The 18,052-nt window shown below is 44.2% G+C and overlaps 1 protein-coding gene across 2 annotated transcripts in view; it reads right to left on the reverse strand.

Moving 5' to 3' along the window:
• LOC133387763 (cytochrome P450 2J2-like) overlaps positions 1 to 18,052 on the reverse strand; it is a 29,383-nt gene that overhangs the window by 10,301 nt on the left and 1,030 nt on the right. For both annotated transcript variants that reach the window (XR_009763553.1, XM_061633223.1), the window contains exons 2-5: positions 11,524 to 11,686; positions 5,278 to 5,427; positions 1,425 to 1,585; positions 41 to 217 (exon numbers count right to left, since the gene is read on the reverse strand). Coding sequence is in view for 1 of the 2 variants with exons in the window: in XM_061633223.1 (XP_061489207.1) it covers positions 41 to 217; positions 1,425 to 1,585; positions 5,278 to 5,427; positions 11,524 to 11,686 (651 nt within the window). In the remaining variant the exon portion in view is untranslated. The remainder of the gene's footprint in view (positions 1 to 40; positions 218 to 1,424; positions 1,586 to 5,277; positions 5,428 to 11,523; positions 11,687 to 18,052) is intronic.

Consider the following 18,052-nt stretch of genomic DNA (forward strand, 5'->3'; position numbering starts at 1 on the left):
GCGTCTGTCTTTTTCTAGTCATTTTTATTTTGTCTCTTACCTTGGCCATTTCATTTAGGTAAGCATCAATGAAGTCTTTTGGTTCAGATGGGTTCCAGTCTTTTTTGTGTTTTCCAATGATTTCTCTCACAAAGGATTGCATCTGTCTCCAGTTTTTCAAAAGAGTTTGATGAGGCCCTGGCAAGTGCTTCATGAGAGTTGGAAAGGAATTGTACACCTGAGGAAACAAACGCTAACATTACGCATGTGCAGAAAAGGCAGTTCAGCGGGTTTACAGAAAAAAGTAGTGAAGGATTGCGCCACTGGCTCTAACAGTGCATATCCTCTTAGGACCAGAGCACATATTGCACTCATCACTGGGATGCTGTATATGATGGTATCCCCATGGGAAACTCTCCTTGGTCTTAATGTACGAACTGCAAATCAAATAGCATCTCTGTGGGGAGTTCTGCATACAACTTGTAATGCTCAGAATGACTTTCCATGAAGATGGCTACCATTGTTTCAAAAATTCATGCACCTTGTGTAAAGGTCTGCAGGACCAGCATGACCCCTTTAAGAAGGGCCACACATCTTGCCTGCTGATGTCAGGAATATGGTGGTCATGTAGTTTTTCTGTTTGATGATGCCCATCTGTATGGGGTATCATTTCTCAGGTATGTGTGTGTAGAATTAACCTGTGTGTGTCATTTGTGAACACTTCATTGTCTTCAATGCAACACATCCTCTGGCTGTTGAGTCCTGCTAACAAACATGGTCAAATATCCAATATTTAGTTATGGTTCTAATATAATGTTTGAATGTTCCCTGTATCGGAAATAAAACTAACTGCCTTCCTGCGAAAAGCTAGCAGAAAGCTAGAGTAGGGTTCTAGCTTAGCCTTCTCTTGTACTTCCTCTCTTTCCCTCCTTCCACTCCTCCTTTAGAGAGGAGACAGTTTGGATCTACCTTCTCTTGAGATGCAGGAACAAACATGTCTTGTTGCATTACCAGCTTAGTTAGCTGGAACTGGAGATCTTTCCTATCGAACATGTAATTCATTTAATAAATGCCAGTTTATTGTTTTCTTCAAGCCAATGTGATTGTATCCAGGGGAAAGTGTGCACCTTCAACAGGGATTTTGTTACAGTTCAGCTTCTGTGAGCACTCAACTCTAATACTAATATACAATACCGAAGACACCCTCCCGAACCTATAGTCTTCAGTATTATAATAAAAATGCTAAATCAAGAGAAGACGGTAAAAAAATACGGATGGCATGTGGTGCTTGAATGACAACTCATGGAAAAGGAAAGGGAAACAGAACTGGAACAAATAAGAGGACTCAAAGCAAATGAATGGTCAACAAGAATTTGGGAATGTGTCCGGGACTAGAGTGATTCTGTTGCGGTCAGGTCACCCACAAGATCTCACAGAAGACCTACCTGGGCCCAAACACTTCCCATAAGGTGTAATGTCTCATCGAGCAACTGCAATAACTTCTGGAAATGATTGTCATGGTAATCAAAGCGGTCCCCAAAAGTGATGGAGCAAATGATATTTGAAACAGCATTATTGATCTGAAAGTGAGGGTTGAACGGCTGGCCTGGAAAGAGAAAAAGGTGGTGGAGGAGGAATTAAACTGTCCATGGCATTCATATAACAAAAACAGAAGATAGGGAAAGAGGGTGGATTTGGGCAGAGTAGAATTTTTGCATAGAAGAAAACATTTGGTATGAAAATTATATCCCGTAATCTAAACTCTGTGGAATAGAGTTATGCAGATGGCACTAAGGACATTTATATTTACAAGTGAACATCTGCCTTCTTTACACTTTGGGCAGGAATTATTTTGCAGCAGGGGGGAGAGCTGAAATTCTACAGATGGAGGATGTCTTGAATGTGATGGCGCACTGGTGAAATTTTATCATTTTAATGAAAGCTGCACAGCTGTAGGTATAACTTTCTAGCATATTGCTCAGCAAGATTATCAGTTAATATTTTGCCAAGGCAGGAGGTTGAGAAGGGGCATTTCTACAAGTATGGCTTGCAAAAATGGCAAGGACTATCTTTATCAGAGACAGAATAGAGATGCACTAATATACTGAAGCTATTGTACTTCAAACCCATATTCCTTTTGTGAATTCCAAACACTCCACCAAACTCTTCTGTCCTAGTGCAATCCCAGTTCAGTGGCTTTGGACTGCACCTGTGGGTTTCGGTGTGCACAGAGGCTCACACTAGCAGAAGCCCTATGCACCACAATGCATATGCACATGTGTAGAGCTTTCTGTTGACATCCCCCTAATCATAGGTTTGTCTCAGCTCAAGCAGAGCTACATTTGTGCAGAGGAGTGCTATATAGTTTTGGACCATGGTTAACATATTGTTATGGGATTGGGGGTTGAGATAGATTATTTATTTTGGTCCCCTCCAAGTCAGTGATCATGTTTCTGGAACTTGGGGTCTGCAAAAGAAGAAAGCTGCTCTGACTAGTTTCCTCCATTAATCTAATAGTTTAGCCAAGTCAGCCTGTGAGTGGGTTTTTTGAGTGGTCAATCTGCATATCCAAAAGGATGTGTCTGTGATGTTCCTGTAGGTGATATGAGGAGGGCATTGGATAGGGGAGAATTCACCTTCCTTGTCCTCCTGGATCTCTCAGCGGCTTTTGATACCGTAGAGCACGGTATCCTTTTAGATTGCCTGGAGAGTTTGGGATTGGGAGGCACAGTTTTATGGTGGTTCCATTCCTTTCTCTCTGATAGGCACCAATAGGTAGCATTGGGTGATGAGGTTTCAGACCCTTCGCCTCTCAATTGTGGTGTGCCACAGGGTTCTATCCTCTCTCCCATGCTATTTAACATCTATGTAAAGCCACTGGGAGCGATCATCAGGAGATTTGGGCTGCAGTGTCACCAATATGCGGATGACACTCAGCTCTATCTCTCATTTAAATCTTCACCGGAGAGGGCTGTGGAGACCATGTCCAAGTGCCTGGAATCCGTGAGTGGATGGATGGGCAGGGACAGGTTGAAGTTGAACCCTGATAAGACCGAGGTACTACTTGTGGGAGACAAGGGAAGGTTAGGAGATGTTGACCTGGTGTTTGGTGGGGTGAAGTTGCCCCTACAGGACCAGGTCCGTAGCCTCAGGGTTGTTGTTGATTCCAGGCTGTCCATGGAGGCTCAGATTTCGGCCGTGAGCCAGGCAGCTTGGTATCAATTACACCTTATACGTAGGCTGCAACCCTACCTCCCTGTTCAACAGCTCCCGCTCGTGGTACATGCCCTGGTCACCTCTCGATTGGACTACTGTAATGCGGTCTACGTGGGGTTACCCTTGAAAACGACCCGGAAATTACAACTTATACAGAATGCAGCGGCACGCTTACTTACCAACAGCCGCCGCCGGGACCACATTACGCCAGTATTATTTGATCTTCACTGGCTGCCGGTTGTTTTCCGGGCCCAATTCAAGGTGTTTGTATTAACCTTTAAAACCCTGTACGGTTTCGGCCCAGTTTACCTGAAAGAGCGCCTCCACCGCCACCAATTATGCCGCCCAACTAGATCAGCCACACAAGGCTTTCTCTCAATCCCGCCAACCAAAACAGCTAGGTTGGTGGGTACTAGGGAGAGACCCTTTTCTGTGGTGGCCCCCACTCTCTGGAACTCCCTCCCATGTGATCTTCGACATGCCCCTTCCGTAGATGTATTCCGCAAGGCCCTGAAGACGTGGCTATTCCAACAGGCCTTTGAGGTCCTTGGGATGGGTAAATCTCCATGATTTTGTCATCTATCGTATGCTGCTAAAATAATTGTTTTATATATGTATTGATGACTGTCCAGTATTTATTTTATCTACTGTTATTAATGTGACTGCATTTGATATTATTGTATTTTATTTCATTTTAATGTATGTCGCCTAGAGTGGCTAATTGCCAGATAGGCGACACACAAATTAATTATTATTATTATTATTATTATTATTATTATTATTATTATTATTAGGTTAAGCATCTGTAAATATGGTAAGTGCGGGTCTATTAGGTGATGTATGGTAATTGACTGAGAGAGAAAGGGGGAGTACATGGGTGAGAAGCTGAAGTATGCTGGATGATGATTGGCTGAGTGGCTGGCTGGCTGAAGGTATAAATGGAGGTTTGTGAGTGATGAGAGGGGGAGTCGGTTAAGGGGGAGAAGTTGTTGAGTTGGTTGGAGTGAGGTCGTTTGGTGAGGATTGGTTGGCAGAGTTCTGAGGGAAGTTTGGATTGGATGTGGCTGATATTTAAAGAGGATATATATGAACAGAAACCTAAAGAGTAACCACATATGAAACCATACGCTTGTGAAACATTCCTAAAGTAATCTTGTTATTTCCTGTTGTTAGTAAATAAATACTTATTTGGTTTACCTAAGGCCTGATCCTTGGCTGGGGGAATATACAGACCAGAAGGGAGGGCAAGGTAATTACCAAGGCTGAACAGAAACTGCATCTAATGGTGGCAGCGGTGAAGGGAGAGATTGTAACAAGTCAAGTATCCAGAGCAACCCAGAGTTGTATGCTTTATATATAAAGATACAAGGGGGTTGGGAACAGCATAGGCACACAGTCACAAAGTAACAAGCTATAGAGAGACTGAGGCAAGGTCTCTGGGAATATTGGTTACAGAAAGTGACTGGTGGTGCTGCCTAGCAGTGGGATCTAGTGAGATCTGTGCTAGAGCGGAGTGAGAAACCATATAAAAGACGGTCCTGACTGGTGGTGTCCCTGGTGGTGCCTAGTGAAAGGCAGTAGCCACAAGCAGGTGGAAAACTGACAGGGAGAACCAGGGAAGGATGTCACCGTGGCCAAGAGAGATCCTAGTGCTATTACAACTCTTTTCAAGGGAGAGGCCCTCCTCCCCCACCCCCATCCTGGAGTCAGGAAGGCTTGTGTCTTTTAGCCCCATCTTGGGGGTGAAGCAGAAAAGCCACAGATAGAGGCCTGTCCTCTGTGTATGTACCCCAAAGCTGTGGGCTTGGGGAGCAATATCTGATGGCCTGTAAATGCTCTGAACCCTGCCATCTTAAGCTCAGGTTGTGCATATATAAAATAAACCATATACCATAAAGGCACCACAGTCTTTGCTGACCTTCTTTCCAGGGAAACCAAACCCTGGGTAAGCACTGGAACCCCTGGAAGTCTTGCACCACTTGGAGATTGGGGTGATTCACAACAATATTTCGACCTTGTGCATACAAAGTAGCAGTCTAAAAATTATAGACGATGCCGCTGATTGTTGGCCCTGGTTCTCACCTTTCTCAGCTTCAATTGCATCAGTTAGATATCTGCTCTCCTCCTGTATCCGTTCTTCCAAAGATCTTTTGCCCAAACCAAAGTTTCTGAGAGTTGATAAGGCAAATCGTCTTTGTTGTTTCCAGATAAGACCATTAGAGAAGACCAGTCCTAGATAGGAAGGAGTAACATCATATACTGGATATGTACCTACTTATGATGCACTAGAAAGATTGCACAGCATTTGGAAGTCATTAAGGTGTGCTGGTGGATTTTATCTGGTTGCTTGCTTTTAATTCTGTTGTTATGAAGCTGACTTTTGCTACTGATGTTCTATTGTTGCTTTTTGCGTGTTTTACTGTTTGGATTGTAGTTTTAATACTAACTTTATTTTGTTCTGTGAAGCAACTCTGATAGAGCAGAAAGGCAACACGTAGATTTAAAAATAAATAATAAATAACAACATAATAAATAAATAAATGGGAACAGGTAAAAAAGCCATATAGTTAATCTCCTTTAACTATTGCTCCTTCCACAATGAAGCCCTTTTTAAGGCTGCTGGGCCACTGCTTTCTTGCAATTACCTGGCAGTAGAAATAAATAGAGGCTTGTCTCTAACCTTTTCTCTGGAATTATTTGCATCCGTTGTTTGCTCACTGTTAATAGATTTCTCTTTTCATTCAGTTGGCATAGCTCTTTTGCTATCAGAAGGTGTTGGGCACCCAAGGGCAGGGGCACATCAAAGGGCCCTGCTTCCATTCCCACTGCTCTCCTCTTCCTTTATAGAATTGGACACAGAGAATGCTCACCCCAACAGCTTTCATTAGGCATTCGTGTTACTGCACACTCTAAATGTGCCTTTCCTTTCCAAGCAAAGCCATTCCTTTCCTGGCAGCTCTGACTCTGTTTCTGGGCCAGGTATGAAGAAGGGGGAAACCCTCTTGCCATTCCCTTTCAGGAACTTCCCACATTTTCAAGTAAGCACACACTGAGGTAAAGGAGATCACTGAATGAGGTCTGCTTCCCTGTCTGCACCCGCCCCTTTCAAGGTCTCGTGGCAGCTCCTTTCCTCACACAAGGACTGCAACTCACTGGGCAAGTGGGTTCCTCCACCAGGAGTTCTCTCCATCTTTCTCTACTTTGATAGGCTAGCCCACTGTTTTTCAACCTTGTTTCCCCAGATGTTGTCAGAATACAATTCCCATCAACTCCAGCCAGCTTAGCCAATGACCATGGATGATGGGAGTTGTAGTCCCACAACATCTAGGGACTCCAGCCTGCCCTTTTGTAGAAGGCTCGGATGTATCTTCAAGGCCATTTTCTGCCGCTGTATCTAACTGTTTCTATCAGAGTCCCTACCATAAACTCCTGTGGAATGAGTTTGGAGAGGTCCTTTCGGAGCTGTAATGACCCTGAACAGTTTAGTATCAGCAGCAAATGTGGCCACCTCATTGCCCACTTCTAACTCTAGATTGTTTATGAACAAATTAAAAATCACAGGTCCCAATGCTGATTCTTGGGGACTCTACTTTCTATATCCCCCCATCGAGACAACTGTCCATTTATTACAACTTTCTGCTTCCTATTACTTAACCAGTTCCTGATCCACAAGAGGACTGCCCCTTATATTCCATGTCTGCTAAGCTGACTGAGGAGTCTTTGGTGAGGTACATTGTCGAGAGCTTTTTGAAAGTCCAATACGCAGTCATCTGGATTACCTCTGTGTCCGATTGATGCCATCTGGACCCTGATTTGTCCATTTTTATTTTGTCTGTTTGGCCTAGAACTTTGTCTCTCATCTATTGCATCAGTTCCTCAGACTCCCTTCCTACAAAAAATAATGCAGGTACAGGGAATTGCCCTATATCTTCCACTGTGAAGACAGATGCAAAGAATTCAATTAGCTTCTCTGCAATCTCCTTATCCTCCTTTAGCATACCTTTGACACTCTTGTCATCCAAGGGTCCAACCACCTCCTAGATGTTCTCCTGCTACGAATGTAGGGAATTTTTTGTTGGTGGTCTTTGTCTTTAGCAATGTGCTCCTCAAATTCATTTTTAAACATTCCTCATTGTCTCCTTGTATTTCTTTTGCCACAGTTTGTATTCCTTTTCGTACTCTTGATGTGGGCAAGACTTGCTTTTTTCTTGCTTCTCATAGCGTCTTGGACTCTGCTTGTTAACCACACTGGCATCTTCTTGCCTTGGTGGTACCTTTCCTGATGTGTGGCATACATTCCACTTGACCTCTAATACTGTGTTTTTAAACAACTCCCAAACATTTTATAATAATAATAATAAAAAATTATTTCTAAGCCGCCTATCTGGCCGAATTAACGGCCACTCTAGGCGGCGTACATAAAAGATAAGAAAGTACAATATAAAATACAACATATAAACATAAAACATCAGCTGAATTAATCTAAAAACCGCCCACCACTGCGACAAGATAAAAACTAGTCCGCCCCAGGAATCTTGTAAGCCCGTCTGAATAACCAGGTTTTCAGGGCTTGGCAGAAACTTGGCAGGTAGGGGGAATGTCGAAGATCATAGGACAAAGAGTTCCAGAGGGTGGGGGCCACAATCGAGAACGCCCTCTCTTTGGTCCGCACCAGCCTAGCTGTTTTAACTGGTGGGACCGAGAGAAGGTCTTGTGAGGCTGATCTCATCGGGTGGCATATTTGGTGATGTTGGAGGCACTCCTTCAGATAAACTGGGCCGAAACCGTAAAGGGCTTTAAAGGGTAATAGCAACACCTTGAATTGGGCCCGGTACACAACTGGTAGCCAGTGTAGATCTTCTAACACCGGCGTGATGTGATCACGGCGACGGCTGTTCTTAATCAAACGTGCTGCTGCGTTCTGTACCAGCTGTAATTTCCGGACCATTTTCAAGGGTAACCCAACGTAGAGCGCATTACAGTAGTCTAAGCGAGAGGAGACCAGGGCATGTACCACCCGGGGGAGCAGATGGACAGTAAGGTAGGGTCGCAGCCTCTGTATTAGATGTAATTGATACCAAGCTGCCTGACTCACTGCCAAAATCTAAGCCTCCATGGACAGCTGGGAGTCAAGAATGACCCCGAGGCTGCGGACCTGGTCCTTCAGGGGCAGTCTTACCCCATTAAACACCAGGTCTATATCTCCTAACCTTCTCTTGTCTCCCACGAGCAGCACCTCGGTCTTGTCGGGGTTTAGTTTCAGCCTATTACCTCCCATCCATTCACTTACGGACTCCAGGCACTTGGAAATGGTATCCACAGCCAACTCTGGTGAGGATTTAAACGAGAGATAGAGCTGAGTGTCATCCGCATATTGGTGACACTGCAGCCCAAATCTCCTGATGATGGCACCCAGCGGCTTTACATAGATGTTAAATAGCATGGGGGAGAGGATAGAACCCTGTAGCACACCACAATTGAGAGGCCAAGGGTCTGAAACCTCATCTCCCAATGCTACCCGTTGATGCCTGTCAGAGAGATTGGAACGGAACCACCGTAAAACAGTGCCCCGTATTCCCATTCCCTCTAGGCGATCTAACAAGATACCGTGGTCGACGGTATCGAAAGCCGCTGAGAGATCCAGGAGGACAAGGAATGCATGTTCTCCCCTATCCAACGCCCTCCTCAAATCATCCACCAGAGCGACCAAGGCTGTTTCAGTTCCATGTCCAGTCCTGAAGCCCGATTGGAATGGATCTAGATAATCTGCTTCATCCAAGTGTGTCTGTAATTGTTTGGCCACCACTCTCTCAATCACCTTGCCCAAGAACGGTAAATTAGAGACTGGGCGAAAGTTGTTCAATTCTTGGGGATCCAAGGTGGGCTTTTTCAGAATGGGCTTTATAATCGCCTCCTTGAGAGCTGAAGGCATTACACCTTCTCCCAAGGAGGCATTCACCACTACCTTGATCCCTTCTCCCAGTCTCTCTTTGCAGCTCATAATGAGCCACGTGGGGCAAGGATAATGGAGACAAGTGGTTGGCTTCACAGTCGAGAGCACCTTGTCCACTTCCTCAGAGGGAAGAGGCTGAAACCGATCCCACCAGACCAGAACGCAACTGGCCGACTCTGGCCCACTTCCTGTATCCACGGCGTGCGGAATTGTGCTCTTCAGACGCTCGATTTTATCAGCAAAGTGTTTAGCAAATATGTCACAGGAGGCTTTAGAATGTTCCATGGGTTCCTGTGCAACTGGACCGACCAGGCTACAGACCACTTGGAACAGCCTCCTTGGACAACACTCTGCGGATGCAATAGAGGCAGCAAAGAAATCCCTCTTTGCTGCCCTTGTTGCCACTTGGTAGGCAGCTATTGCTGCTCTCACCAGTGTCCGATCGTCATCGGAGCGAGATTTCCACCACCGGCGCTCTAGTCGTCTCACCTCCTGTCTCAGACCCCGCAACCGTGGTGTATACCAGGGTGCAGTCTGAGTTCTATTCAGGGGGAGAGGACGTTTTGGAGTGATTTGGCCCTCTTGACCTTGCTTTTCACCTTCCTTTTTACCAATCCCCTCCTTTTAGGGATGTTTTCTCTTTTGAAGTCAAATGTGACTGCTGGATTTTCTTGGCAATTGACCATTTACATATAAATTTAATTTATAAAGTAATGAGTGACTTCAACTACCCTGACTAAACCTTAAGTGGTGCCCAGAGCCTGATGCAGGATGTAAGTGTTGTTGAACCAGGGAGCACCAGATCCTGGGCACCACTTAAAATTAAGTCCAGGGTCACCATCCCTCTGGTTGGTTCCATGACCAACTGTTCTGAGGCACAGTCATTTAGGGTATCTAGAAAGTTTACCTCTTTGTCATGACTGGAACACACATGTAGCCGTGCCAGGGTAGTTGAAGTCACCCATTACTAGAACATTTCCTTGTTTGGATGCTTCCTTAATTTCATTCTTCATCTTTCTGAGCATTTGCTCAAGGGGACAATAGCACGTCCTCAGCACTAAATTATTCATGGGGCCCGGTATCACCACCACCACTGACTCATAAGAACATAAGAAGAGCATGCTGGATCAGGCCAGTGGCCCATCTAGTCCAGCATCCTGTTCTCACGGTGGCCAACCAGGTGCCTGGGGGAAGCCCGCAAGCAGGACCCGAGTGCAAGAACACTCTCCCCTCCTGAGGCTTCCAGCAACTGGGTTTCAGAAGCATGCTGCCTCTGACTAGGGTGGCAGAGCACAGCCATCACGGCTAGTAGCCATTGATAGCCCTGTCCTCCATGAATTTGTCTAATCTTCTTTTAAAGCCATCCAAGCTGGTGGCCATTACTGCATCTTGTGGGAGCAAATTCCATAGTTTATGGAGTTTATATATGGAATTTATATAGTTTATTCCTCTGTGGAGGAATCTGCCTCTTTTGAGACTTCTAGCATACAGGAATACCCCGCATTAATGTACGTAATGTGTCCAGAGCGAGTACGTAAACCGAAAATGTACTTAAAGTGAAGCACTACATTTTTTCACTTGTCGATGCATGTACTGCACTGCAATCGTCATATACGGGCATAACTGATGTAAATAACGCATTTATAACTAAAATAAAGACAGTAGGCCTTATTTTAAGAAAAAGGGTGGTGGCGTCATGCCGTTAAGTGTCCGTTCTTGCGAAGCGAGCGTACGTAAACGAGAATGGTGCTACTGTAAATATGTCCATACTCGTGAGTGTCCGTAAAGTGAAGGTCCGTATAGCGGGGTATTCCTGTACTGAACTAAATGTCCTCTTTGATGGTCAGAGTGACACCACCTCCAGGACATCCTTCCCTGCCCTTCCTAAAGAGTTCATAGCCAGAGATAACTGTGTTCCATTGGTTCTCTGTTACACCAGGTTTCCGTTATGCTCACTATGTGAATGCTGTCCTCTAAGACCAAGCATTCCAGTTCACCCATCTTGGCTTGCATTAGCATATAAACACTTATATACTGTGTCTCTCTTCAAGTGTCTTTGGCACTTCAGAGAAGCCAAAGCACTGCAGGCCAAAACAGAATTGCTATCCTGTGCCTGTGCTTGGACTTGATGGCCTTATAGGCCCCTTCCAACTCTACTATTCTATGATTCTATGCCCCTGCACTCCCAATGCCTAATTCTATGCCTAACCCATTTATATTTTCATATTTTTTTTCATGTTCATTCCAGATTTCATGTTCCACCCAATTACAAAACAACCTAAAGGCTTGCACAATTAGTACAGACCTTTTTTTAAAAAATAATAATAATCAAACTTTAGAAATTGAAATAATTGACCATATTAAAAGAAACTCACCAAACGGCCCAAACATTTCATGGGAAAGAGGAAATTGGGGACGATCTATGAAGTTTTCACCCTGTTGGATAAGACCTTCCTTTACCAGAGACAATCCATTTACAGTCACAAGCCACTTGTTTCCAAACTGCATGCTGAAAACATTGCCGTATTCTTCTGCAAGCTAGAGGGAGAAGGGGGAATGAAAGAGAGGATATATTTTGTATTAATTTGTCTGACTGATGCTTATAAAATGCCTGTATGGAAGAAGGAAACTTCGGTTGCCATCAAATGTATCAGGGTTCACCAACAGGGTTCGCCTTCCATATCTGATGGATAATTTCCATCAGACCTGGTGAGCCTGGCCAATGATAGGGACGATGGGAGTTATAGCCTACAATATCTGAAGGGCACCGAAGTGGCTACTCCTGAAATAAATGGTCTGAAGAAAAACCATGACACCAAGGCTTAAGGATGCTATAATGCCAATGTCCTGGCAAAACGTCATCAGCAGCACTATTAAAACACATTAAAGAAAGCTATTTACATAATGCATAATTTACTTAAGGAATTCACTAGCACATGCTTAGATGGCTTTTTTAAAAAAAGAGTAGCCAAATATACTAAGGTTCAGTTCAGTTTATTGCGTGGCCGTAGGCCATTGCACAACAAGCATCTGCAAAACGTCTACAACCATTAGGCAGATACCATTAAAATTCGCTAAAATATTAAAACATTTTTAAGAAAAAGAGAAACAGACTTATACAATCTATTACAATAGGAATAAAATATTCATAGGGAACCACCCCCTCAGCAATCAGTCCCCAGGTCAGAGACAACTCTAGCACGTATTTTCCGGGCTGCCAGAGTAAAAAGAGAGACCCTGTATGTTATTGAAGGGTCTAAATCGGACATAAGGTAAAAGATTTTTTGATCAAGAGTTGTTAAAAGCGGGTTAGCCAACAGGGTCCTCAGAAACTTATCCCGGGGGTGAGAATACAAAGGACAGAGTAGGAGATAATGGGGTAAATCCTCAGTTTCCTTGGAACCACAGATACAAACACGCTCACCCCATGGCGTTTGGGTGTAGCGGCCATCCATGACAGCATTTGGCATAGTTTGGAATCACAATGCTGCGAAGGCCTGTCTAAATTTTAATGGAAGCGACTGGGTCAAATAGGAAGCTTTGTGATTGTCTACTTTATAGAGCCTATACCATGGAGTAAATCTGGAATTATTAATAGCTAGCCTGTCTAAACTGGTGCTATATTGGAAGAATGTATCACGTAGCTTGGATCTTGAGTTTAGGGTCTTAGACTTCTGTGGAGAAACGTGGTATAGGTGGAAAACACTTTCTATTCTGCTGGACCAATAATTACCCACTTTAGCTGGTTCCAAACATGCCTTAACTATTGTCTTAGAAGGGGCGGCTATCAGTAATTTCCAAAAACTTACTAGGGCAACATGGACTCGCGCTTTAATTGAAGGGAGGCCGACCTCTGAACGGAGCAGGGCAGCAGGAGTGCCAGGCAGTAGGGACAGGAGTCTTTTAATAAAGTTGTTTTGGATTACCTCCAAAGTCCTCACTTGGGTATCCTCCCATCCCCAAATTGCCGCCCCATACAAAATCTGTGGCCTATGCGGGTGATGGACATGAGGACCATATCATCCGCATAGAGCAAGATTGATATTTTCTTATTTCCACATGAAGGGGGAAAGAAGGTTGGACCAGATAGTTCCGGGACTATGTTATTTAAATAAAGGTTAAAAAGTAGAGGGGCCAAAAGGCAGCCCTGTTTGACCCCCTTGTTTATTTTAATGAGGTCTGTTAGGGCTCCTGATGTCCCTACCCTTATACGTGCCAGTGTGTTGGTATACAATTCTCTGATTAAAAAAAGCAGCCGGCTGTCAATTTTCAAGTCGGCCAATTTAGCCCATAAGAGATGTCTATCAACTGAATCGAAGGCAGTAGCCAGATCCACAAAGGCCACAAAAAGACGTTTTGTAGGGCCTGCTATACTCTGTTTCGCCAGAGCATAAAGAGTCAAACAGTGGTCGATGGTGCTTTGGCCCTTTCTAAAGCCCACTTGTTCTGGGTAAATAATAGAATTTGCTGCTTCCGAGTCCTCGGGTTTATGAAGAAGAGATCTGCCATACAGCTTAGAGCTGATGTCTAAAAGGCTAATTGGCCTGTAGTTGTTTGGATCTTGTTTATCCCCTTTTTTGTATATGGGAGCAACTATACCAAGTTTCCAACCCTCCGGAAAAATACCAGTATTATTTAATTGGTTAAATACCTTGGCTAGTATAGGCGCCCACCAATCCGGAAAATATTTGAAGATTTCTGGGGGAAGCATATCTTCCCCTGGGGCTTTGCCCAATCTGAGAGCAATAATGAAAGATTTTATTTCTGAGGGTGTAATTAACGGCCATTGCGGTAAACCTGTTAATTCTATCCTGGGCATCATCTTATTATTAGTTGATGGAGACCCATAAAAGCTACTAAAGTGCGAATGCCAGGCTGACGACGTTATTTGGTTAGTGACACTGGGTCTAGCATGGCCCATACCTTTGTTAACAAGATTCCAAAACTGGTCATCCTTTTTCTCAGTTACCGCTAACCCTAGTTGCTGCCACAGGGACATGTGTATGCCACAGCCTATGACTCCTTCTTTAATTTTAAGAGAGACTTATATGCAGTTCTCATTTGTCTTAGGCGTTCGTATGAGTACATCGTTGGGTTCTTAATGGCCTGTCTTGCATAATTCATCGTCAGCTTTCTGGCTGATCTGCACTCATGGTCAAACCATCCTTTCCCCAGTTGTCGATTATTCATTTGTTGGAATTTTTGGACCATCAGTGGTCTTAGGTGGTTCGTGATTTGTTGGAAAGCAGACAAAGGTTCAGATTTTGCTTCAATAATTCTACACCGGAGATTTTGAAGGATGTTATTAGATAGAAGATGTGAGGCAGAAGAATACAGTTCATTTGACCAGCGTTTCCTCCATTCTCTGAGTTGAGTCTCATCCAAAATAGTTAAAGGTTGAGACGGTGGAGAGTGCGGGAGATGCAAGAATAATAAAAGGGGGAAGTGATCATTTTCCACCCTATTGCCAATCTCGAACTTAATTATCTCAGAACGTAATGCAGCAGTTGTTAACATATAGTCTACGGCCATACTACCCTGAACATGCCCGATCTCGTCTGATCTCGGAAGCTAAGCAGGGCCAGGCCTGGATAGCCAAATATATAGGATATAAATATCAATGGTGTAGAATGAGCCTGTCCTTCAAACTTAGCTAGCCTCCATTCTTCCAAGCAGAGCAAGGCATGCAACTCTTGCCATGTTCAAATACACACACTGGGAACTCCCTTGTTGCATCAAGTCTACCAGTAAAAGTCTGAGCAACCCTTAATACTTTTTCACCCTCATTTCCCAGCTTCAAACAATGTTAAGAGCACCTTCCTGGCTCTCTTAAATTCAGCTGTTTTGTGGAGCCTGATGGTCTGTCATTCAAAATCGCTCAGGCTAAAACAGAACAAACATGGAATATGGTTTTCCCAATTCCTTTGCCACCACCTTTGACCTTCCAAGGATTACAGGAAGCTGATTCTACACTGGGTGACCACTACTGTGTGAGAATGCCACTTCTGCCCTTTAGCAGAGGTGAATTTGCCATATCCACACACACGCACACCGTTTTGAGAGAAGGCACCAGTTGGTCTCTCCCAGGGGGAAAGGATCTTGGGAATCTCATGGGCTGGAATGCCCAATTGGAAAGCTGCAATCCGGCTGCTATTTAAGGCTGCTTTGACTACTCCACTTTCTTCTCTTTTGCAGTGCTCTCCCTCCCTCTACAGTGTGGGTTTTGCCAGTCATCTTTTCCAGGGGCTAAGTAGGAATTTTTTGGGGAACCTGACTGGCCATTGGGGCTTGTCTTTTTTGCCTGCTCCTCACTGTAGGGTTTTTTTATTTGCTCTCGATGATATACTTCTTTGGTCTGTTGGGCGTTCAGGGTGAGTAGGTAAGGGTGTCATTGGGTTAAGGGCACTCCACAGCCTTTGGCTTTGGGGGGGTGTCCTTGAGGCTGTCCTTTAGGACTGGTGTACATATCTCGGTGAATGCTGGACAGCAGGGCTCAGGTGAGCATATTGAGTTTGCATACCCAAGGCTCACTTAGCAGGGATGAAATCTGGCTGGTTTACATGCCCAGGAGAGTGGAGGGATGCTTCCCTCATATATAAATCACTAATACGCAAAAAACCTTGCGGTTTAAGAATGTACCTATAGCCCACAGATATTTCCACCAAACTTTAAAAAGCAGGGAAATTGGGCAGCTATAGTGAATGCACCAGGGGAGCAGGAGACCTGACCTCCTCTCTGAGATATTGTACTGCCCTACATTAGTAACACAGGAAAGAAGCAAAGTAAGAAGAACACCAACCAACATACAAAAATATAATTCTTCATCTTTGGAGATGGCAGGTGTTGCCACCACTTACCATATGCTCAGAGGCACGTTACCAAATTCTTCTAAGCTACACAGCAAGTGGATTGGACTGTGAAAGACCAACCCAAATTGTGTTTGCATTTTGACAACTTTGTAGGGCAGTACAATATCTCAGAGAGGAGGTCAGGTCTCCTGCTCCCCTGGTGCATTCACTATAGCTGCCCAATTTCCCTGCTTTTTAAAGTTTGGTAGAAATATCTGTGGGCTATAAGTACATTCTTAAACCGCAAGGTTTTTTGCGTATTAGTGAATTTCCTTCCTTTTAATCCGGGAGGTAAGAAATGGGATCCTGCGCAAGTTTGCTGAGAATGGATTGATCATTTGCATGCTTATTGAGTTAAGTGGGATTTACACACACACACACGGCAATCATGCTTAGGATAGGTGAAACTGACCACAGGGGATGGGGAAGGGAGGAGGGGGAGGAGGGAGGGGTGGAAAGGCAGAGGGGAGGACTGGGATGGGGGCAGGCAGGAGGGGGAGGGGAGAAGAAGGACAGATGTGGTCATTTGCATGTTTATTGAGTTCAGTGGGATTTACTCCCGTGCAATCATGCTTAGGATAGGTAAAACTGACTGGGGGGGGATGGAGGGATGGAGTGGGCAGGGGAGGCAGAAGAAGGAAGAGGGCAGGGGAGGAGAAAGGGAGAGGAAAGGGGAAGGAGGGAAAAGGTAGGTCTGATCATTTGTATGATTATTGAGTTGAATCGGATATACTCCTATGCAATCATGATTAGGATAGGTAAAACTGACCAGGCTGGGCCTGGCAACCAAGATGTCTTCTGTATCTTTCAGAGTTGGGCAGGGGGAAGGGAGAATTCTACCTTGTGGTTTTTCCCATTACATTGTTGCAAGAACACCTGCACTTGGCTGACTTTCTCTTCTCCTAAAGATACAGGATCAGTCTCAGGTCCTGAACCTGGCAACCCTACCTCCCGCCCAAATTTAAAACAAAGCTGTCCCTGGCCACATCCATACCAGGCCTCTGTTACACTTTGGTCAATCATTATTTATTTATCTATTTATTTAGTGTATTTATATACCACCCCATAGCCGAAGCTCTCTGGGCGCTTTAAATAACTAAAAACATTAAAAACAAATATACAAATTTAAAAATACATCTTTTAAAAACAATTTAAAAGAATTTATCATGGCTTCTCTCAAAGCCATGGCTCAAAGCCAATCATGGCTTCTCTGAAAGAAACCTGGGAAGTGTAGTTAGTGAAGGGTGCTGAGAGTTGCTAGGAGACGCCCTGTTCCTCTCACAGACCTTCAATCAGAGTGGCTGACTGTTAACCATTCTCTCAAGGGAATAGGTGTCTCCTTTCAGCACCCTTCACAAACTACACTTCCCAGGATTCTTTGAGGGAAGCCATGACTGTCTCAAGTGAAATCAAGTCTGGTGTGGGTGTGGCCCTCTGATTAGCCAAGCCCAGCAGCTGTGAGGCTTTTAGAACACTGATAGTTCTAAGATAGTCCTTACTGAGCATGCCCCGCGTTATAATAGGCTTCCAGCCAAAATTTCTTAAATTAATTAAAAATCAACCAGGATTTTTTTTTAACTTTTAAACTGCAGTAGATGAAGGTCAGAGTATGGGGCAAGGTCAGTATTAGGATTACATGTACTCTGTGAACATGGCTGATTTTTAATGAATTTCAACAGATTATGAGAACTCTGGCAGAAAAAAGTCCAAAAGGGCTCTGAGGTTTTTCTCTCTCTTTTTAGACTTTGAACTCTTGATTCTCTCTGACTGTTTTGTGTATCACCATGAAAATTGACAGGGTTGTTAAGCAAGCGTTTCTGAGTTCAGAACTGTAAGTTTTGTAAGGTTTTGTTTGGAAATGAGCTTATGGGAAGCATCAGAATGGCATGTGGGGGTATTGTCCATTTAACATTGCGGAAGGTGAAAAATCCATGCTGGCTATAGTATACAGCCACTCTCGTGGCTGTATAATGAATATCATACCCACCTGCCCACACTTACGTAATTTGATTATTGTTCAACGCATCTTCTACGGTATTGTTATATTTGAACAAAA

Source organism: Rhineura floridana, chromosome 6, assembly GCF_030035675.1.
Source record: "Rhineura floridana isolate rRhiFlo1 chromosome 6, rRhiFlo1.hap2, whole genome shotgun sequence".
Lineage (NCBI taxonomy): Eukaryota > Metazoa > Chordata > Lepidosauria > Squamata > Rhineuridae > Rhineura > Rhineura floridana.